Genomic DNA, 23310 nt, shown 5'->3' on the forward strand with positions numbered 1-23310 from the left:
CACAAAGGTTTCAGCACCATGTGCAGGTGGCCTGTAGTTGCTGTGGGAGCAGCAGTGGCGTAGTGCTTAAAAGCAGGTGTACTCTAATCTGGAGGAACCGGGTTTGATTCCCAGTTCTGCTGCTTGAGCTGTGGAGGCTTATCTGGGGAATTCAGATAAGCCTGTGCACTCCAACACACACCAGCTGGATGATCTTGGGCTAGTCACAGTTCTTCTGAGCTCTCTCAGCCCCACCTACCTCACAAGGTGTTTGTTGTGGGGGGGGGGAGGGAGGGAAAGGAATTTGTTAGCCCCTTTGAGTCTCCTTACAGGAGAAAAAGGGGGGATATAAATCCAACTCTTCTTCTTCTGGAATAATAATAAATTTAAAATACTGTTGTTTTGAGTACTTAAGGCTACATTAATGTCATCTTCTTGTTTCTAGAGAACAAGGCCAGAGTATTGGTCAGCTCTATGGACCAGGCTTCTTAAGGGGGTTCTCTCTAGTACTGCTATGGCCTCCAACTCAAGTGCACAGAATGACTTGAGTGAACTTTTCCTCTTCTACAGCAAGAATGTGTTTGCTGCTCTCCATGTTTTTCTCTTCATCCTAGGCGTGCCTGGAAACGTCTTGCTGCTCTTGGTCCTGATTCTGGGTCTCAGCAGAAAAAGTGGCAGCCGTATCACACGCCTGACTGAGCCCCTGCTCATCAGTATTGCATCTCTTGACCTCTTCTTCTCCCTTTACAATATTCCTGTCATGCTTGGCAATGCCATGTTTAAGGACTGGCATTTGGGCTACTTGCTTTGCGTGACTCATCACAGCCTGTCCCTGTGGATCACCTTTGCTGACTTCTATAGCATGCTGGCTATCTCGCTGCTTCGCTATACTGCTGTAATCCACCCAATGGACGTGGTCCTCATCTCCCCGAGGCAAATCTCTCTAGCCTGTATTTTCATTTGGATTGTTTGTTTCTTGTTGTCCACCCCACTTTGGATCCACTATAAGCTAATTGAGGTGGAAGGGGAAACATTCTGTGTGAACCAGATGGTAATCAGGGACCTGAATCTTTACCTGTGGATACTGGGAGGAGTGGGGTTCCTGCCTGCCTTGTTGCTGATGATTTTCTGCTACTCAAGGATCATTTCCACCCTACGGGTTAGAAGGATACTGTCTATACACACAGCTGCCAGCTTGCATGTTAACTGGCGAGCTACAGTGATGGCTTTCGTCACTATTGTGGCCCTTGTAGCCATGTGCCTTCCATACTGGCTGATGGTGTTCTTTGCATGGTATGATGTAGTCTTGACCACTGTCCCCATGTACTTGGCTTATCATCTGACCTCCCTTCTGGTCTTTGCCAACCACTGCATCAATCCCATCATCTGCTTCTGCCTTTCCTTCCAGTTCCAAACTAGGCTGAGGAACCTCTTTAGGAGGGCAGGGAAAGGAATCAGACAACTAGGTCCTAGCCATGTGGGTAGGATAGAAGTGTTAGGTACTATGTGAAGGAGTCTGAGGAAGACTATTGTGGTTTCTGCAGCATAATATAATGGGCTGAGGAAGATATTTACCCTGTTTTAAGGAAGAACTTCGCACAGGACAATCCCCCAAAATGGGCTCAGCCCGTTATATTTCCCTCAACCTGGGTTTTACAAAAATTGCTACGCTAGTGATCTTTTTGGAGAAACCAAAAGAGTCACACCGCAACCTGGACTGTTTGCAATCACTTCCTGGAGGGGTGAAAACTCCAGTGCGAAGGCAAACAGGAAACCGGGCTCATTAATAACATGTGTAACACTTTATTAGTATGCCATGCAGAAACCACCTCTGTTATAGCTGAAAGATACTGGTGAGAAGGCAATGTGTGCAGCAAACCAACTTTTGCTTCCTTTTGTGGTGTATTGGTTAGTGTATCATGCTAGGATCTGAGAAACCTGGGGTTGAAACCCAACTCTTTCAAGGATGCTCATATGGGTCTGTCACACAACCTCAGCCAAACCTACCTCACAGGGTTATTGTGAGGATAAAAACAGAGGGAATAGGAAATGACATTGTTGAAAATTTTCATCAGGGAGAGGAGCAGGGGTATAAATATAGAAATAAACTGTAGGCTTACTAAGGTTTTTTTTTTTGTTTCTCAGGACCACTACTAAATAAGTGAAATAACACTAATAGGAAACTTAATTTTCATTCACTGTGAATTTGTATACATTTAAATATTTAAATTATATAGTTTCTGGAAAAGACAGTTCTGGAAGACCTTTTAATTTGTGACAGCCAATATGAGTGTTAGGCTTTAGACATTGCTTAGGGGCTTCAAGCCCCAAAATATTTTATGGTCCACTATTTGTTAAATAGCATAATTGATACCCTAAATTGCTTTTATTGCTGAACAGTCACACTCTGCAATTTATCTTGAAAAGAGCTACTGAATTTGTTTCTTTCTGGATGGGGTTACATTCTGTCTGGAACTTCCTAATAATGCTCTGCTTGGGTTATTTCTGACTTGTTTGTACAATAAATTGAACACTGATTCATTCCCAAATAATATTGCATGTTTGTTCAGTTGGAATTATTCTAGTAGCAATAACAGAAGGGGGAACAGTCAAGGGAGAACTAATTGCTCCAAAGCTTCCGGGCTGGGAATTAGGAGTCCCTGATATAACTTTTGAAACTGTAGGTGAGAAATCTATTGTTTTTAGAATGTGTTAATGAGGTTTCAGTGAGAAACAAAGGTGTAGTTCTTTCCTGCCCTGAAAGACATTTGGCATATGTTCAGGTGGCATTATTATTTGAGGCCCCCTCATGTAAAAAAGAGGTACAACCACACCAAATTTCTTCAAAGCTTTTGTACCTCATTTCAGACAATGTATAAGTGTCTGTTCCCATTCCATGACAGATCAACAAATGAACTTCTTCCTCCGTAACCAGATGTAACGAAGGCACTCATATAAGTTCAGCTTTCTGCGCTGCCACCAATAATATTATAAAGCCCACAAAACTGATTTTTCACGGTCACCACCCTTTGCTAGGGAACACAGACACACAGACAAATAAAAGACTGGAGAGGTTTGTATAGCACAAAAACTTAAAACGTTTATTTGCTGGCTTAACACAGAGGCTTCTCAGGTAAACTGGAGAGGTAATAAGAGTGTTGGTTGCAAAGAGTTCGCTTAAGCTTAACGGTTACAGAGTCAGTTTGTCTTAAGCTTAGCGGTTGCAGAGAAATATTGTTTTTAAACTGAACGGTTTCAGGCACTTCACTTAAGGTTTTACTTTTCACAAAGATGTTTCTCAAAAGATGGTACTGTGGAGGTTTCACACTCCCTTTTTTAAAAATAAAACCTCAGTCCGCTGTTCCTCCTCACAAAAATAAAACACTCAGTTTTCGCCCTGTGGGATTCAGGCATACAGCCTCCCTCTCCCACAATCCCAAAACTTGGCTTCGCTGCCACAGGATTTGGGCCTCCCAAAAACTGATGTTCCCTTTGAGGACAGACCCACAGACTTTAGAGGTTTCCCTCACAAACCAAACACCTGAGGGCGGACACTCGCCTCCAAACTCAGGGTTTTAATCACTGAATAGCCTCCTCAGCTATTCCTAACACAGCAGTGAGAGATCTCTGCGGATGCTCTTCACTCTGCCTCAAAAGTACCCGAGGGCACAAAACGCTCATACAGAGCCAAAACAGTCCGAAGACTCCAAAAAGAAGAACCCCTCAGCTCTAGCGCTGACAGTTTATAAAGACTCTGCTTTTTTTCCTCTGACCAACCAGGGCTGGCCAGGGCTTAACTCTTAAAGGGGCGAGTCCACCCTGTAATCTGAATGCAGGATAAATGCATTCGTCACACCAGACATTAACAGTACCAGTGATTTATTTACTACTAGCAATAAAGAAATACAATGGACTCTAGAAAACTTGGTAGGTTAACTGCACCCACTGAGGGGAGCAACCCCTCCTGCCTTTCTCCCTCCCCTGACCCCTAATGCCAGGGTCAGCCTCACCTCTTGAGCTTCAACCCCCTGGCTCCTATGCAGTCTTACCCAATTGTTGTGCAGGACTCACTTCCAGCCAAGCCTTTTGTGACACTTAGCTGGAATTGGGTTCTGCATGGTGATTGTCCACAATCTCACAACAACCCCAGTGCAGGACCTTTAGCTCCTGCCAACCCCCCCCCCCTTGCCCACAGCCAGCCTGCCAGGGGACTGGCACCCTGAACATACTTTGCTGTGGTGATGAGTGGCGGGTTGATGGCCTAGCAAGGCCTCACCTCCTGTGTTGGTGAGGTGGACTTGCTGCAAGCTTCCTCCACGCCACTGTTCTTCCTGCTCGCTGCTGGCCTGCCACTCCCACCTGAAGCCTTCACTTCTTGGCCCAGTTCATCCTGACACTGCCCATCATGGTGACAAGGGTGGTTCAGGGTGCCTGTTCTCCAGATGGGCTGGCTGTGGGTGGGTGGAGGGGTTGGCAGTGGCTAACAGTCTTGTGGTGGTGTTGCCACAGGTAAGTTGCCAATCACTGCATAGGACTCACTTCCAGCCAAGTGTCATACATGGTTTGGCAGGAAGTGGGTCCTGCAAGGCAATTGGGTAGAAGTGCATCTCCTCCAGGTGCTCCAAAGCTTAGACAATTATATTTTAGGATGAGTGGTAGAACGATCATTACTTCTGTGCTATGATGGAGTTGATGTGTGGTATGGGTTGGAAAGGACTTATCTATGGGAGCAATCCTCAGCAGTATACGCAGAAGTAAGCTCAATATTGTTCAATGGGGCTTACTCTCACTAAAGCATCTTTGGGATTGCAGTCTATGTATGCATATCATAACACTGCTATCTCATTTAAAAAATGTAACTGTTGTGCCTTGAATTCTGAAACTGTAGTGAGGATTCTGTAAATCTCTAGAAAAGATTTTCAACATGTACACAAAACTTCAGTTATTTGAAGTTCTTTAAAACTTATTTCAAACCAGCTTAAATTTGTAGGCTGTGATCTAACTAAATGTAAGTGTATGCTTCGTCTCAATTAAATCCAGAACGAGATGCCAAAAGATTCTTTGGGGGAAGGAAGGCAGACTTGCATGGGTCCCTTCTGGAATGAAAATGAATGTGTTGTAAGTCAATTGGACAGGAACACCTATGTCAATGTGTGTTGGCAGAAAATTATACTGGAGCAAGAACGTGTGGAGCCAGAGCTCTCTCTTTTAGTCCCAAAATGCCCTCCCCATCCCTGGATTTCAAGATCAAAAGCACACCAGTCTTTTGCTTCTCATCCTAACTGCAATGAGGCAGGGACAAATCTACTATTAGCAGCTCATCATTATTTATTGTTCAACCAATTTTATGTTACTGAATTACTTGAATATATTTAATGTTTCATGGCTATATGTATGTAAACCATAATCTTTTATAAAACTTTCCTCAGTTGTTCATATGTGCCTGGAGCTTTTGGAAACTGGGTGGGTTAAATGTTTTAGTGAATGTGACAATAAAAAACCGACATTAATTTTGCCTCAGCTACTGATTATGGTTTTCTACTGGCATGTGCCTGACCTGATTTAGCATCGGCCTAATGACAGAAGATTAGGCTGCTTGGTACCTGGGAAGGGGGAGCTGAAGGCCTACACTTTGATCATGAGCCATCCATTACTCCTTGAATCCGTGAGCAGTCCAGAACACACTGGAACCTGATGTGAGATGGAAGATATAGGGGCCAAACAAAAAAAAAATTGCCCCATTTCTGCTTTCCCAAGGCTACCTAAAGGATCTGTGGATCTTCAAAAGTGTTGCTTGTTCTCTAATTATATATCTGCTTGTGGTTCCTTGGTTGCCCTCTGAGGACAATAACAGTAAGCTGCAGAGGTGGTTATATTTACCCCAGCTCCCTGGCATTGTTAGAGGCTTCACAAACATAGCATGCCCAGGCAGGTAATTTGTGGGTTACAATTTCACAACTACGGCCTTAAACTAGTATGCAAGAAATCTGGGCATGACCTAATGTAATTCTGGGTAATTCAGTTTGACTTGGTCTCCCTTTTAACAATCCAGAAAGTTATTTCTATCTTCTACTTTTACACAGAAGCTTTCCTACTTTAATTGTAGGAAAATGGCAGTGCTACTGGTGAGAACAGTAGACCTAGGATATGAGTTACCCTCTATTCTGAGAGAGGTTGTACTCTTAGTTTGGGGGTGCTCCTGAATCTGGGTCTCCTGTTGGATAAACTGGTGACAGTGGTGGCCAGTGGACCTTTTCACCAGCTTTGGCTGGCAATCTTCCCACTATGGTGCATGCCTCAGTAATATCTATATTACCGGTATATTGTTGCAATCTGCTTTACATAGGACAACACAATCCCACTGAGCTCCCTTCTCTCCCCAACTTCACCCCCCGCCCAGTCACAGCCCCTAAGCTGGAGATGGCAACCCTATGAATATGCACAGAATCGTAGAGTGGCATGATGTCATTTCTAGGTTCCACCTGGACATTATGTAACTGCCATTGATCTGACAGTGCCCCCCGGATGTTCTGAGTTCTGTAATGTGTCCCCCGACCCCCAGTCTCCTGCCATTCCAACCCTACTTGGAATATAATGGTAGCAGCAAGCATGTTATGAGTTTTTTTAAAAGGCACCTGTGTTTCTCTCCATGTGTTTCTATGGAATAAAGGAATAATAATGCTTGCATTCTTTGTAACCCCTCAGTCTATGGCCTACCTGCTATTCTTCTTCTGCATTGTTTTTTTCCTAGCTGCTTTCTTCCAGCTCTACTTTGATTTGCTGCTTAGCATATAGTCCCAACATAGTTATAGTAAAATGAAATAGACCTACATAAGATCCAGAAAAGAAGCTAGTAGGTTTATTCAAAATGCATTGAAGGAACCTTCTCTAGTCCCCTTCTCCTTCCCACAAAAGACGATTTGTGGCAGCCGAAACAGCATTATGCTGTGAATAAAAGAGAAGTAAAAGAGGCCTAAACACAGAATAAGAATTCTGATTTATCTTGGCACCAGCCTAAAATTCTCTTCCCTTGCAAAATACTCCCATGGTATATCTATACACCTTCACAGAGGATTCGTTTTTGATGCACTGCCTGGAGCTTAAAATAACACCTCTGTTCCCCCACCTATCACATACATGCTGTGACATGTGAGAAGCGGATAGTGTCTTTATCCCGCAAATCACTTGTCCCTTGAAATGCAGTGATTGGGGGAGGAGACCTTTCCTTCTCCCCCCCCCCCCCTAAACCCAAGTAATATAAATCATTAGCTGATGAAGCAGAATATAGGACTATCAGAAGAGGTATCTCCAACTTAACCAGTTTATAGTGATATATCTCAGAGCTGTGCTTTTATGGAAGCCTGGTTATAAAATACAGAGGTTTGGTAAGTTATTTTTTGCTTTTATCAAAGTCAGGTGAAGAGCTGCCTTAAATGAACTGGTGCTAAAAACATATTGTTTGAGTGGAAATCCGTGGCCAGTACTTGGAGAAAATTCATTTATTATAGGAGTTACATATTTCCTAAAAAAGACTGAGTTTTATTTCCTGATGCCTTTGTAATTTCAAGGCTGCCCTAATCCCTTTGATTCCTATGGCTCCCTGTTAGGTTTGTCAGCTGTCCCCCAGCCACCAGCAGGGATTGAGGTAGGGTTGCCAGATCCTAGTTGGGAAACTCCTGCAGATTTTTTTGGGGGGTGAAGCCTGGTGAGGACAGAGACCTCAGGGAGGTACCATGCCATAGACTCCACCCTCCAATGAGATGCCATTTTCTCCAGAGAAACTGATCTCTGTAGTCAGGAGATTCTGGGGGATCCCCAGGTCCCACCTGAAAGCTGGCATCCCTACTCTCTGTGCAAACTCATATTCTATTGGAGACCTGTACTTGAGCTTTATATCCCCCCTTCCACACAGTGCCTTTTAATATGTTCATACATCTTTATATTTACTAATGTTGTGGGACCACAAAGTTTACTCGCTAAGCCATTCACAGAAATCAAGAGACTCCCATTCTTATGCATATATATGTACATGTGCATACCTATTGCTTTTTTGTTAGTAATTGAATTGCTTTCTATAGCAACACTTAGTTACTCATCCATACTTCATAGTCAATTTTTGCAACATCTCCCTGTGGTTCAACATCTGCTTTTGCTGACACACTGCACTGTCTCTTTGTGGGGGTGGGGAGGTAGGGAGGAGAGTCACCAGGTGGTTGTCACAGGTCAGCTGGGATGTACACATTGCAGCTCAATACCTTAAGCCAGTAATCCTCAATGTAATAACTATGTGTACCTACTGGTGGATTTCCTAGTGTCCATTTGCATCTTTCTCAAAGCAAAGCAGTAATTTTGCTTCCATTCCATCTCACTGAAGCATGGGCTATTTCAGAAGAACCCAGAAGGAAAAACCTTCATGTTTGTAGGGAGAACCCATTCAGAAATGGCTGCCTCCTTCATAAAGAATGCTTGGCTTACAACTTCCTAACAGTATGTGATTTGCCTCAGCACACCCCAGCAGGCATTATGTGATTGACTGCCCTTCATGGCAGACATTTTGTGGTGGTGTCCATCCCATTCTCAAAACTCTTGAAGTTCCCACAAACTCAACAAAATTAGGAACCAATGCCTTACAGAGACAGAGAGAATTGTGGGTTATCTGGGAATGCTACAACCTCCCTGGGAGGCAAAGTGGGTGCGCAGATTTGTTGCTATCCACTGGACCGCTGGGCAGGGAGTCAAGATGCAGTTAGATTACTACAGCACTCTCTATATGAGACTGACCTTCAAGTCAACTAAGAAATTTCAGCAGGTACATAATGCAGCAGCTTGTCTATTATCTGCAGCTAACTATAATGAACATGTTCTATCCATTCTGAGACCGTTTTATTGGCTGCCAATTAATTTCAGGGTTCAGTTCAAGGTGAAGCCCCTTTGAAACTCCTCTTCTGCAGGTCTGCCTCTCCCGAGATCTTTTGCTGTGTTTCTTTCACTCTGCTGATCATGACTTCTTGAATGCGCTATGCTTTTTCAGTCATGGTGAGGTAAATGGTAGGATAGTCTTCTTGAGGATCTATGAGAGATTGATCTCTCAGAGGCTTTTCACAATCAAAAGTTTTAGAAGAGAATTATTCTGAAAGTTAGACTTTCTTTTCATGTAACTAGTTTTTGGCTTTGAGACTGAGAAAGTTTTCTTGATTCCTGTATTTGCTTATACTTAAGATGTTGTCTGGACTGGTTTTTTTAAATTGTTTTACTTTAGTCTGCATGGCCGTATGCTACATAATATAATGCTAATCCCCAGCTTTCTTTTGCTGCCACCATTTTCTTGGAATGGGTAAACATCACAGTCAGAGCTGCAGGGGGTCTGACAGGCTGGAGTTGACGCCTTGTCGCTGCTACCGTGTTTCCCCGAAAATAAGACAGTGTCTTATATTAATTTTTGCTCCCAAAGATGAGCTATGTCTTATTTTCAGGGAATGTCTTATTTTTCTGTGTTCTGTTCGTCGGGCATGCTTCCAAACAAAAACTTTGCTATGTCTTACTTTCGGGGGATGCCTTATATTTCGCACTTCAGCAAAACCTCTACTATGTCTTATTTTCAGGGGATGTCTTATATTCGGGAAAACAGGGTATCCAGGGATGATGGGCAACACACAAAGAAGCTTTATGAGTTTTTGCCATTTTTCTTGACACTCAAATGGATAAGAGAATAGATTTTACGAAGGTAACCCTACTGAGGGTTAAAATTAGATGATATACAAGAGGTAGGAGAACAGCCTTCTATGGGATGGGCTTTTAAAAAAATTGACTGCTGGCTGCCAACGTGAATAATGCGTGTGCAGTAGAGGAGTGGTGGGTGGAGAATCTGTGTCCCCTTCCCCATCCTGGCATTTACCCATCAGCGCCCATCCCACGCTCCCTGTAACCTTTCCCTTGTGAGAGGAAAGGTGGATTGGAAAGAGCAATTTTGAAAAGGCAAATGGTAGGAAAACAAGATAATTAAATATCTTCTCCCTCAGCATTCCTCCAACCAGACTGGCAGCCTCCTATGGCTGTTTTTCTGTAAAAATAAAACCGGCGAGAGATTGTTTACACATCGATTGATAATTACATCCAGCAGGCATTCCACAGCAACCATTAAGACTCATCACAAGCCAGGAAATAAACCCAAGCTCTTTTCTCACATCACAGTATGACCTTCAGTGGAAGGTGGACCTAGCACGTGCTCTGTTGATAAGCCTGTTGATAAGCCTGTGAGGGACATGCTATTAAACAGCTGCTGAGTCTGCTATGAATTTTCAATGTTTTCCCTAATATTTCCGTAATTACTTCATAGGTTTTTCTAATCATAGTATTTGAGGTCCTCACAACAGTGAATAAGTCTGATAAGCCTCTGTGGGAATCTTCCCTTTCTTCATAGAAATGAAGTAATCTAGAAGCAAAATAGCTTTTGTAGATTGTTGCAGAAACGCAGTATGACTTTAAAAAAAAAACAGAAAGTCACAGCTGACTTATGGTGACCCCTGGTGGGGTTTTCAGGGCAAGAAATGTTCAGAGATGGCTTGCCATTGCCTTCTTCCACATCACAACCCAGGTATTCAAAACCAACCCTGCTTAGTTTTTTGAGAACTCATGAGACCAAGCTAGCCTGGGGCTAACCAGGGCAGAGCTCAGTATGGTATAGTAAATATTAATTTAGGAATGGCTTGTTCAGACTGAATACTTGTATGTTAGTACTAATTCTCTTCAAAGTGAAGGCAGAAATAATGGTAATGGGGCACACTGATCTCTTCTTCTTGTTGTTGTTCCAGAGAAATATCTATCCATCTTCTAATCAAGCTGGAGTGATGGAGTCCCCAGAAATCAGAGAGGTTTTCCTTCTTACTTCCAATAGCACCATCATCAACACCTCTTCACATAGAATTGAATACAGTTTTGGAGGCATGACAGTGATACATCTCAGACACATGTTTGCTGCTTTCTGTGGCGTCACCTTGTTAATTGGTTTTGCTGGCAATTTATTCATGTTGCTGGTCCTGATTGAGGGTTTTCAGGACAGCAGCAGTAGCTCCATCTCCACAATGACCAACACTCTAATGGTCAACATTACTATCTCTGATCTGATCTTCCTCCTCTATAATGTCACTGTGCTGTTGTTCACCTTTGTCTATGAGGACTGGAACATGGGTGCTCCTGTGTGTGTCAGCAGTCAGAGCTTTTCTATGTGGACCATGTTCTGCAGCTTTTACAGCATGGTTGCCACCTCCATCCTTCGGTACATGTCTGTGGTCCACCCAACCTACTCCTTCTCAACAAACAGACTCCAGAGGTTCTTGCTTTGCATGCTGATGTGGTTTATGGGATTCACTGTCTCCATTCCCAACTGGATACATCAAGGAGTCATTGTGGTTGATGATTCTAGATACTGCATGCTTCTGATGACCCCAAAGCAAACATACCTATATTTTGTGCTCTTTGGGGGGCTTGCCTTTTTCCCCTTTGTGCTTCTGTTGGTCCTGTGTTATGGTAGAATTGTCCAGTATCTCTGGTGCAGGGGAATGGTAGTGGTCCATTCACCAGCAAGCATCCATTTGAACAGGAAGGCTACGGTTATGATTCTGACTGTGTTATCCATTTTCATTTTGATGTGGATACCATGTTCAGTAGTGATCTACCTCTCTGCAACTCACAGCCTTCCGCAAACTTCGGCAGCATTTGTGGCCTCCAGTATATCCACAGTGTTGGCTTACTCTAATTGCTCTGTGAGCCCCCTCATCTGCTTCTCCCTTTCCAATCAGTTTCAGGCTGGCTTGAAAAAACTGATGTGCCTAAGAAGTGCCAGATGACCCAGTAGGAAGAACTGGGGTTGTTAGTCCTGGGCCAGAAACATCCACATTTCTCAGCGAGCAAAATATGCGAATGGAATGTTGCACATCAAGTTCTTTTCAGTTATTAAAACAAAAGGACATATAAAATTAATGAAAACACTATTATTTAAGGAACAAAAGTGGAGGCATTGCATTGACAGGCAGATCTAAAGACCATGATCTAGTTTTGGGGATTCAATAGAGAAGGGAAAACAGTGTAAACTGTGTTGGGTCCCAGTTGGGGAGAAAAGCGGGATGTAAATATCTAATTATTTTTTTTGAAGGTGGGGGAGGGAGAATGAGCTAAGAAATTTAAAAGTTAAATGATGTTGTCCTTGTCAATATACAAAAAGTGATGCATTGTAAAATGATTAATCTAACTTAAATTGTTAAAGTTAGGCACCATTGGAACAAGCCTAATTTCTTTGCAATTCAATATTTTTAATGAAACATACCATGTGATGGGTTTTGCTTATTATTTCTTTGACATGATTAACCCTGCCCAGGCAACTGCCTGCAAGCACCATCATAGCACAAGTCATTTAGGTTCTTGAGAATCAACTCAGATTGGTCCTCAGTTCCTTTCTGGACAAGCTTATTAAGAAGAAATGAGAAGCTGTTAGATGCTGCAATGTATGATAACATTGATTGTGACTTGCTCTGGTATTAAACTGCAAATAAATCTGGGTTGATCAGAGCACCAGCACCTTCTCTGTTAACAGGTGCACTAAGTTGCCAGGCCTAGCTTATTAATCAGTGGAAGACTAGGAGGGGTGGAATCATGGGGAAAATGGTTGATGGTAGCAATACAAAAGAGGTGTGACATCACTTCGAGGTTTTCCCTGAAGAGACATCACATTATCAGCCTGACAGTCATTTTTTAAGCATTTTGTCCTGCTGCTGCTCCTGGAAGTGATATCAGCCCTCTCTAATAATTGACAAAATGCTGTGGTTTGCCTGTCAGGTGATTCCTAGAGAGGTGTGGCCTCACTTTCAAGCTCCCCCCATTAGTGACATCATGCAATTGGCCCAATGGCCATTTTTATTTTTAATCTCCTGTTGCCACTTTTAGAACTGACATCAGCGTCAGGAAGTTCCTCTAAGCCAAGGGAAGCTTCCAGGTTGCCAGACTCTGGGTCTGCCCTAAAGTTGGGAGCTTGAGCCTCTCAGCCAGCCCTAACATGTTGGTTCTGGCCAATTACTGGGTAGTGTGATCCATAGGTGTTCTGGAATAGGGATGGAGCCACAAAAGAGTACAACTTGTTGGTAGTAAACTTAATAAGCAGAGTTCAAGTATCTAGACAGAATGGGTACAAATGTAAAGAAAACAACTTCTCTTGTATCAAACAGGAACTTTAGCTAATACAGAGTACAAGCAAGGCAGGCATACTTGTCAGTTACCCTCGTCCACTCTTCCCGAGCTGTGGCCAGCTTCTTGCAGCCTGACCCGGGCCCCAATCCAGGATGACCCCTCTGGCAACTCTAAGTCTTACTCCAAGGTCCTGTAGGGCACAATTCAATGTTGGACCTTCTACTTTTATTAAAAAAACACCCCTAGGTGTGGGGTACTGGACTTAAACCACATTCCTTGAGCAGCCCAGGTAATCTTACTGATGACATCCTTGGTCCTCTCCCCATGACTAAGCAAGATCCAAAGTGTCACATAGGCCAGATGGTCAATCCTCCCCCCCGCCCACGAATGGACAAGCAGTTAACATGATCTTGCTGTGTGGCATGCCAATGGAGGAAGCAAAAGGCCAAACAGAATTTCATACCTACACCTTATCAGGAATGTACGGATATGCAAGGCCATCCTCTCTGAAGCACTGACTGGCCTTTTGTTAATCACAGACTCTGAAATTACTTACAACTCAAGGATCACCCCCACCCCATTATCCAACAACCATTTAACTAGCAATAAGACCATTCTAAGAGGAGGAAAAGAAATAAATCACAAAAGTTTCGGTTAGAAAATAAACATTGTGACTATCAGTCAACTCTAGGATTCACCAGAAATGCATTGTTTTACCATATTGTTTCTGTCAATTTCTAGAGAGATGTGATGTCACTTCCAAGTTTCCCCCCAGAAATGACATCATGCCATTGGCCCAACAGCCACTTTAAAAATACTTTTTTTTCACTGCCACTTTCTGAAGTGATATTGGTCTTATCTGGGAAATGCAAAAAACCCCTCTATTTCTCACCTTAGAATTTCTGGCAATTCCTAGAGAGGTATGATGTCACTTCTGGTTTTTCTCCAAAAGTGACATCATACAATTGACTTAACAGCCTTTTCCGTTTTTGTCCAACTGCCCCACACCAACCGGGGACAGGAAACCTGGGATACATCCTCTTGAGGGCACTAGGAGCACCTAGTAGGTGTTTCTCTGGCTGCATATGGTGTGTTTTACATGCAGTGCAAAGTCCATTTGTTGTTGCTTTTCAGTCTATAATGGTGATATGACAATTCTCACATGCTGTACTGAATCATAATTGAAAGGGACTGTATGCTACCCAGCAAGGAAGATGCAGGTATGCACTGAATGCAGATGCCAATATACAACAGAACCGTCTTTCTGGGCTCACTGGTGATGTATGGCACTCATGAATAAAGCTGGATTGGGCCCTGCTGCAACAATTTTTGTGCATCTTAGTAGGTTAATAGGTTCATTCCAGTTAATATGTTTACTTAATTTTACATCATTTAGTTCAGATTTCCCTAAAACTAGATTGCAGTGGCCAGACCCATACTGCCAGTCCTACTCCAGCTGCTGGCAACATCATCTAGGCAGGGGGAACTGAGAGGTGCCTGAAGCATGAGAAATAAACATTCTACTTCAGAACTAACCATCTGCCCAGAAAAGCTGAATTCCGTGACTCAAAGAAATGAAGGTTGCACATATATCAAGGCAAGAGGCAGAAAGCACTCTAGGTCAAGACTCTCCCCCGCCCCACCCCCCAGCTTCTAAACTGTTCCTAGACATTCCACACAGACTTTCAAACCTATTTTCATGCCTTTTGGAAACTTGCTTAAAAAAGGTTATGGTGTTCTGAATTCGGTGCCCAGTACTAAATTCCATTGTGATGGAATGTAATCATGAAGGAATAACAACACACAGTATTGCTTATTGATCACATTTCTCTCTTGCCTTTCGCCAGTTAAAGCAGCACCACAGTTACAAATGTCATTGCTACAGCACAGATGAATGCAGCTAGAAGCAGACAGCAATGTAGTCTGTTCACTCCTGTGACATTTACATTGATTTCATGTGCTGCCAACGGTCCTCTTTGTGGTGGGAAAAAAGGCAATGTTAATCTTAGTTTGTGACCTCTAGATGTCGCTCTTGCATTTGACTTCAAGAACTGTTGTCCCTGACGGTTATAAATTGCAGGTATACGCACGCAAACCAGTCTAGGTGCAAGGCAGACTTTAACTGCGGTTTTATGTTATTCAGCTGCACCTCTTTGGAGCAGCATTTGATTTCCTCTTTTTACACAATCACAGACTGCTGGTGCTTAAAACCATTAAGCCAAACCTTTGTTTTCCTTCATCTCTGAGCAGATATTAATGCAGTCCCCCAGCGCTTGCCTCAACATCCATAATTGCTGAGAGTCTGTAATGAAACATAAATACTAAGCAACTCATCTTGCAAGATGGATGGTTCTGATACAATCCCCATAGTTCACCATGAATAATAAATTTGAATGCCACCAAGCAAAAGCAAGAACAGAATGGGGCCATTAAAAAAAACCCTGCTTGACGTAAGCAAGCAGCAGCATGATGGATGAACTTCTCCATAGCTTTCCTTCCCACTTCAACCACAAAGAGAGCACAAACACCTTGCTCATACCTGGACTTCTCTTGTACCACACTGAAGAAAACAAAACAAAAACAAAGCACAGAACTGGGAGAAGACTTGATTAAGATTAATGTATTGTCAAAGGTTTTCATGTTCAAAATTAATTGGCTGTTGTGGGTTTTCCAGGCTACCTGAAAATAAGACAGGATCTTATATTAATTTTTGCTCCAAACAGTGACGTAGGTATAGATTTTTAAAGGGGTGGGTTCAGGGAGGGGAACGCCTCCCCAAGCCCCGCCCCCAGCCACAGTGCTTATAAAAGCAGCTGTCTAAGGCTGGGGACAGCAGACTCCCCTGCCCTGCCCTACCCGCCCCCCCGCCCCCCCGGCTGGGCTCCCAGCCAGCAGCCTCCAGTCCCTTCGGCCCTCCCCTCCGAGCAGAGGCATAGCTAGGGGAAATGGAGCCTGGTGCAAAATCTGAGATTTGTGTCCCCTCCATGGGCGGCTGCTGTGATGCTGGAATCCACCCCCAAACAGCATAATTTGCAATTATGTTTTAACTAGGGAGCCCAGATTCTCCTTTTAAATCCACCTTAAAGGGAGACTCTGGGGTCCCCAGTTCAAACAACATTGAAAGTGATGCTGTTTGGGGTGGATTATCCCCCACCCTGAAACAGCATCACTTTCAGTATTTAAACTGGGGACCTCAGATTCTCCCTTTAAATCCATGCTGAAGGGAGTGGATTTAAAAGGAGAATCTGGGGAAATTTTGAGGGTGCCTGCTGCCAGGGGTGCAATTGTTAAGCTAGCAGCACTAAACTTTCAGGGTATCTTTAGGAGACTCTCCTGATGATACCTCCCAGGTTTGGTGAAGGTTGGTTCAGGGGGTCCAAACTTATGGACCCTCAAAGGTGTAGACCCATCTCCTATTTGCTCCCATTGGAAACAATGGTGATGGTGACACCCTCTTTGGGAGTCCATATCTTTGGACCCCCTGAACCAAACCTCACTAAACCTGGGTGGTATCATCAGGAGAGTCTTCCAACAAATCCCTGAATTTTTGATGCTGCTAACCAAAAAAGTGCACCCCCTGCAGGCCAAAAACTGAAAAGAACACTTCAAAAATACACTTCTGGCCAAAAAAACACTTCAAAAAATATTTTCAGGGTATGTCATTTTTTTCTATGATTTTGTGCCCCCCCCCCCATTTGACCAGATCAGCTGTGCTGGGGAATCTGTAATTAGGGCTTATTTTTGGAGTAGGGCTTATATTTCAAGCATCCTTCAGAAATCCCAAAAAATCATGCTTAGGGCTTATTTTTGGGGTAGGTCTTATTTTTGAGGAAACAGAGTATGTGACAGTGGTTTGGTAGTTTTTGCTCCTAACATTTTGCAAGAGCTTCCACACTATGACCACACAGCCTGGAAAACCCACAACAGCTAATTGCTCAAGATCCTTGAGAATTTTCACATCTACTTGATGAAGAACAGCCACAATGAAACCAGACTAATAAGTAGGGCAGACTGATACCCTTCTTCCTATGCCACATAGAATTTTGTCTGGTTTTCACTTCATTCTTGGTCCCAGAGCTCATTTCTTTCAACTGTCTGATGCCCTATAATCTCACCTCCTATCATAGGAACTCTGAAGATGTCCAGCATATTTTCAAAGCAAGCTTTAAAAGTGCACTCTGCCAAACTTATATTGGCTGATAGCTTTAAGGCGCAATCAGACATCTGGAACATGATGACAAAAGCAGCTTAGAGGTTCCAATTACTCTTTAGGAAGATGACTGCACCATGTTGCAAAGGAGAGGAGTGGAAAGGGGAGAGAAGTGCAGTGATGCCTCTGTGAACCGATCCTTCTTAATTCTCCTATAATAGGGAGCAAACTCTTCAGTGCCAGGCTGGGTTATGTGTAACTCAGGATTGGTTTCCTCAGCGGGAGAGCCTTGTATTGGACTCTAAGGTCACTTTTAAAAAGTTAGAAGAGCCATATGGTGTCTGAACTGTGGTGTCTGGGGAACTGAAAGCAGATGGGCTGGGAAGGGCTGCTGCCTATTGGAAATGCCCCATGCAGCCTTTTGGATCCATTTCTTAAAGTTCAGTGGATTCAGATATACTATGTTTGAGACAACACAGAAATGTAAGGGTGACATGATTTTCTCTGTACTTGGCTGTAAGTGATCTTGAATGTACAATGAATGAATCACAAGAAATATGAAACTGTCTGCACACATTTAGTGCATGATTGCCAAGGGCGGGGTGATGGCATGGTATAGCTTGATTTGGTCAGATCCTGGAAGCTAGGCAGGGTCAGTCGTACTTGAAAGGGAGACCATCAAGGAAGACTTTGCAGAGGAAGGCAATGCAACATGACCTTTGCTTCTCATTTGCCTTGAAAGTCCCCCTTGCTGGGTTCACCTTAAGTCGGCTATGATTTGATGGCCCTTTACACACAGAGGACACCCCAGCTCCTGATCTAAAGATAACAGTGTATGATTTTGAGAGGATTTAGCTTTATTAACTGGTCTTTATACTTCTCGCCTATTCCTGCCAGTCCCTTCACTTCTTCCACCGTCTGGTTTGTGGCCTCTCATTGCATGTGCTTTTTCACAGAGTCTAACGTGTGTGTGTGTGTGTGTGTGTGTGTGTGTGTGTGTGTGTGTGTGTGTGTGTGTGTGTGTGTGTGTGTGTGTGTGAAGTGCTGTCAAATCACAACTGACTAATGGCAACCCAGTTTTCAAGGCAAGAGGTTGCTTGCCATTGCCTTCTTCTCCAGAGTGACCCTATTATTCTTCGGTGGCCTCCCATCCAAGTATTAACAAGGCCGAATCTGCTTAGTTTCTGAGATCTGATAAGATCAAGCTAGCCATCCAGTTCAGGGTGAGCCTAACATATTTCCTCCTATTTCCAATTGTGCTTATGCTTCTTACAGAAGCAATTAGCATGCTACAAAGCCAGTGCCTAGGCTGAAGAGATAACTTTCTAATCTTGACAAGTGGCATATTTGGAAGGCAAAAATTTGCCCCTTTGAATGTTAAAGACAGATGCATCTATGAAAATGCAATACACTGTGTTGGTTGTTTGAGATTGCTGACCACGGAGGACTTAAGAGTGTAGTTTAAAAAAAAACCCCAAGCATTTAATTGGTTAGTTAAATTGGACTGTTAAGCTAGACAAGTAGATTTAAACGCTTTCCTGGAAGTTCAAAGTCAATGGGATTGGGGTACTCAAAAGCATTTCTGATTGCTCCATCTCTCCATGCTTTTAGATGTGTGACAATGTAAATTCCTATACTTGTGCAAAAGACCGGATCCACCCCCAAAGTACAGGTCCTCTATAACACTGTGATGTTCACTCATTTTGCTCCACCAGACATAGTGGCAGTCATTAGATTCATTCAGTGGAAAATTATTTTTCACTTATATCTTCATATAGAATGTGGCTAGAAGTCAGACCGAATACAGATTTTTATTACAAGACCAGCTAGCCAAATCTATGCAGATTGTACTAAAAGCCTTTATAGGTGTACAAGGATTCTTTAAAAATTGATGATTTCAACCCTTGAATATACAATTTTAGCTTGATGATATTTGTAATTATTTAAAGACTCAAACCTCTTCTGAAATTATTTAAAGACTGTAACCTCGTCCTGCTTTTGGTAAACACCATCTAGGTTAAGGTGTGTTTTAGTAAGGGCATGTATTTTCCTTTTCATGTAACCATCAATTTCTTTACACTTAAATAAATACATACATTACTGACTAGTGATACCACCATAAGTAGTAGTACACATTGTGTACTATTCTGGGTTTCCTCTTGTTATGTATTATAGTGTACACACTATACAGTGTTTACTATATTATGTTTATATACCTCTAATTCAGAACATTTAAATGTCACAGCAAGGATATTTAAAGACATAACAGCACTATTTCTGGATTCTTTTCACAAATGTGGGACATCTGATAAGCTCAAGTTATTCATGATATGAGACACTGTTTTAATAAAAGGAATAATTTATTTCAGTTAAGGCAATCCAATATAAACCATATTACATCAGACATTCAATGCAGGATACAGAAGCATAAATAGTTCCAGGGCATCACCATGCAAATAAAAATATTGGTGGATGGGACAGGGAGGAACATGCCGGATGGATGTAATAAACAACAGAAACCAATAACGTTTTGAGTTTTGGAGTACAGGTAACAGCTTTTCTCCATGGACTCAAAGGAATTTACCTGGAGAATTACTGCTGATCCCAAAACCTATTCCAAGAGTTGTTCTATTGGTCCAGGGTTCAACAGGTCTGACCTTACATGCACAACACACTCCCTTTGCTTGACACATGTCCTGTGCACACTGTGTTCATACACAGCAGGGCATAAAGTTGTTTGATCTGTATCTCCTTGCTTATAGACTCACATAACTGGGCACAGGAATGCTTTGGCATGCTTTGGGTACAAAGACATGGAGCACGAAACTTCAGAGTACGTAGCACTCTGTTGCACTTGTAATGACATGACATGAGATAATTCACAGGCAGAGATGGGGTAAAATTAGCACAGGCAAATGTTATTCAATACATCTGTTCTTTCAGAACTGGCTCCCATGTTATATATACTTCTCTGTGTTTCCTCTATGAAGGGTTTTAATCTTGAGTGGTACTTGGGAGGGAAAAGAGGCTGAACAATATCAAAGAAAAAGCAGGAAGAGGACTATTTCCATGCTATGTTTTCTTCTGGAATTTGGGAGACCAAAATGATTGCAGAAGGATATTTAGCAGTCCATACCTCATACTGAAGTCAACGGAAAGGCCATAATTCTGGACTGCACTCCAAGTCTATGCTACTGGGCACATCAACTCAAATTCAGATCCTCTGGCTGAGTTATATTTGAGGCTGCTCCTATATCAATAGTGGACCAAAGAAGAAAGTCAAAAGGTCAATTAGAACTGGTGAAACAGAAGATATTTGTTTTATCTGGTGAACTGGATTAGTGGTGTTACAAAAGAAAGCCACCATGAGAAGTATTAAAGAAAACTTTGTTGGCTGATTTGCTGTCAACGAGTTTATGACCCAGCCAGCCACCAAGATTCCTTAAGGGCCTAACATATTTTACATTACATTTTCTTGGGGTCCTCCATGTGACTTAATGTATGTTGCAAGTTTCATGCTGGGAACTTAATCCCACTCATGCAGAGGCCCAACTGTGGTTGAGACCTGGATCTGTGAGGAGAGGAGGCATGTGCCTCCATTTCCCACAATTTTCCTATACTGTAATGAACCCAAGGCCACTAATTATTTGGCTGGAGAAACCTAGGTATACTCCATTATTGCTCTAGAAGTCCCCAGTGGGGAAAGTTGACTTCCTCTCTCTCAATCTCATCCCTGCTCTGTTATTGGCATACTAGATTTAAGTCTACCTTGAAAGAGGGCTGTTTGTGTTGCAGCAATTGCTAACTGCTTCTTTCATCCTCTCTTAGAGACAACCAAACAATCACCCTGCTCAAGAGCAAATCTGCCCCCAAAGGTCAGAGGTCACAAGGAATCCTAGAATGTCATCTTCCTAGGATGGCAAGGGCTCTCATAGGATTCATCTAAAGTTAAGTTCAAGGGCAAAGGATGAAAGGCAATTTGTAATTGTTTACAAACATTTAAATATGTGGCAAACAATCTGCTAAAGACAAACTTAAAATGAGGGCGCGGGGCATTTTTTCTGACTGGTAACTTACATTAGCAGTGTCCTCGGAAGCTTGCAAGTGGCAGTTGACCCAGAAGGGGAAACTCACCTGTTCCCAGCCCTGCCTTTTTCATCTTTAGCACCCATCATTCTTGCAGAATGTCAAATATAACATCTGGGAGCTGTTTAAGCATCACTGTATAAAAGAGACAGCTGTTTGGTGGTCTCTGTTGTAGAAGGAGATGGTTAAGTGTGAACAAAGGGAATTCACTGATGGATTGGCTAATTATAGGCGACAGCAGCCTGGAACTGAGGAGATGAGGGGAGGGGGGAGAATGAACAAAAAAGTAATTGAATGAAGAAATGTTTGGGTTGAAAGAGTTAAGCAAAATTTGAAACGAGGACTTTCTGTGCCTTCTGATCTTAGAAAGAGGTAGGTAGAATTACATGTAAATAATGGTCTTGTTAAAATGTAAGCCACATTTAGCTTAGAGAGTAGCACAGGGTATAAATTGAAATAAATAATCAAATAATTAATAAAGAGAGGAAACGGGAATATTTAGGCACCTGCTGTAATTCCATGCTTGACTGCTTTAACTCTGGGTATTTGTTGTAACCCAAGATTTGAAAGTATTATGTAAGAGTTGCGTGCTTTGCAAAGGTGAAAATGAAGAAAGGACAATCAGACTCTTCAAAAGTCTTCTGAGCTGCCAACACAGAAAGTGTTTCAGTCCAGCCCTGGGAAGTGACAAAGGGCCTATCTATGTCCATGAAATAGAAACCCAGCGCCTACGGCTGTCCTGAGTGAGGCGTCCACCAGCGTGATTGACAGGATTGCAGCCAGGTCAATAATTCATGCCCAATCCTAACTCTGTTCTCCTACTCTCATGTTCAGAGCACCCTACTCACATTCTGCATAGTGTCATTCACAACTCAAAGTATATATGGCATCTTGATGAAAACTGGGACTTCACAACACACACACACACACACGGCCTTAACAAAAGAACACTAGGCACACGTACTAACTCAAACCAGGCTTGCACAGACAGACTCACAGAAGATGAGGGGTATCAAGCAACTCAGGGGCAGTGTGCAGTACAAGGAAGAGCAGTAACACCATCTGAGGCAACATCACACAGTTAACTTGACTACAATATTCAGTCCGCCAGGTCACTCCACAAGCCGGGTCATTACAAAGCAAGGAAGAAAGGCAGAAGAGTTGAAGTGGCAGGTGGACTACACACGGAGTGTAAAATTTCCAAATCTTTTAGAAACTCCTGTCAAGAGAAAGAGAGGCGCTTGGAAGATTTGGGGGCTGGCTGGCTCATCCAAAGAGCCAAATTAATTATTTGTAGACCTCCTGAAGAGCGTTGCCAAGACAGACCAGGCTCCTTTCATCTTGGTGATATTCCCAATCAGGAAATGAAAAACCTTGCCCATGACCGGGCTTTTCCTGTTTGTTTGTTTGCTTGTTTGCTTGCTTAAACCCACATTTTCCCCAGGCTGCTGCATCTCAAGACCGATCATTGCTTCCAGGTCTGCATCTTGGTGTGCTAGGCTTACAGTTCCCAAAGTGGACTTTTGGGGCTAAAGAGTACACTGTAGTTTTTCATGTTATGCTGTGCTTACTGCCTCTATGGCTATCCACAGAAAATTGACCCAAGAAAGTGACTTGTGTTTTGTAGGCACCTGACTCAAGTGCTCTTTTCCTTTTCTTGTTCTCAGATTTGGGTCTGAAGTGTGTGGCCTGTGGGGGTGTAGGGAGGTGGAGCTGGGTTGGGCTTGATGTTGCGCCCTTTCATGTAGGAGATGAATTGATCTGGGATCTCAGCAAGGACATCTTTAGCCAGTCGAGCCATGCTCAAGACATGATTTCCTGTGCGGTCAATATAATCCCGGAATGGAACAAACTGGAACAGAAGATTATATATATATCACACGCTTGAAAGGCAAAACTGCAAATGATTTAAAAAC

At 42.9% G+C, this 23310-nt stretch overlaps 1 protein-coding gene across 3 annotated transcripts in view; it reads right to left on the reverse strand.

Moving 5' to 3' along the window:
• Positions 1-19649: 19649 nt before the first annotated feature.
• LOC125432581 (copine-5-like) overlaps positions 19650-23310 on the reverse strand; it is a 164197-nt gene continuing 160536 nt past the window's right edge. For 2 of the 3 annotated variants that reach the window (XM_048496268.1, XM_048496270.1), the window contains one exon: positions 19650-23246. In XM_048496268.1, coding sequence (XP_048352225.1) covers positions 23058-23246 — 189 coding nt within the window. In that variant the 3' untranslated portion in view covers positions 19650-23057. The remainder of the gene's footprint in view (positions 23247-23310) is intronic. The other variant, XR_007244497.1, reaches the window with a different exon arrangement.

Source organism: Sphaerodactylus townsendi, linkage group LG05, assembly GCF_021028975.2.
Source record: "Sphaerodactylus townsendi isolate TG3544 linkage group LG05, MPM_Stown_v2.3, whole genome shotgun sequence".
Taxonomy (NCBI): domain Eukaryota; kingdom Metazoa; phylum Chordata; class Lepidosauria; order Squamata; family Sphaerodactylidae; genus Sphaerodactylus; species Sphaerodactylus townsendi.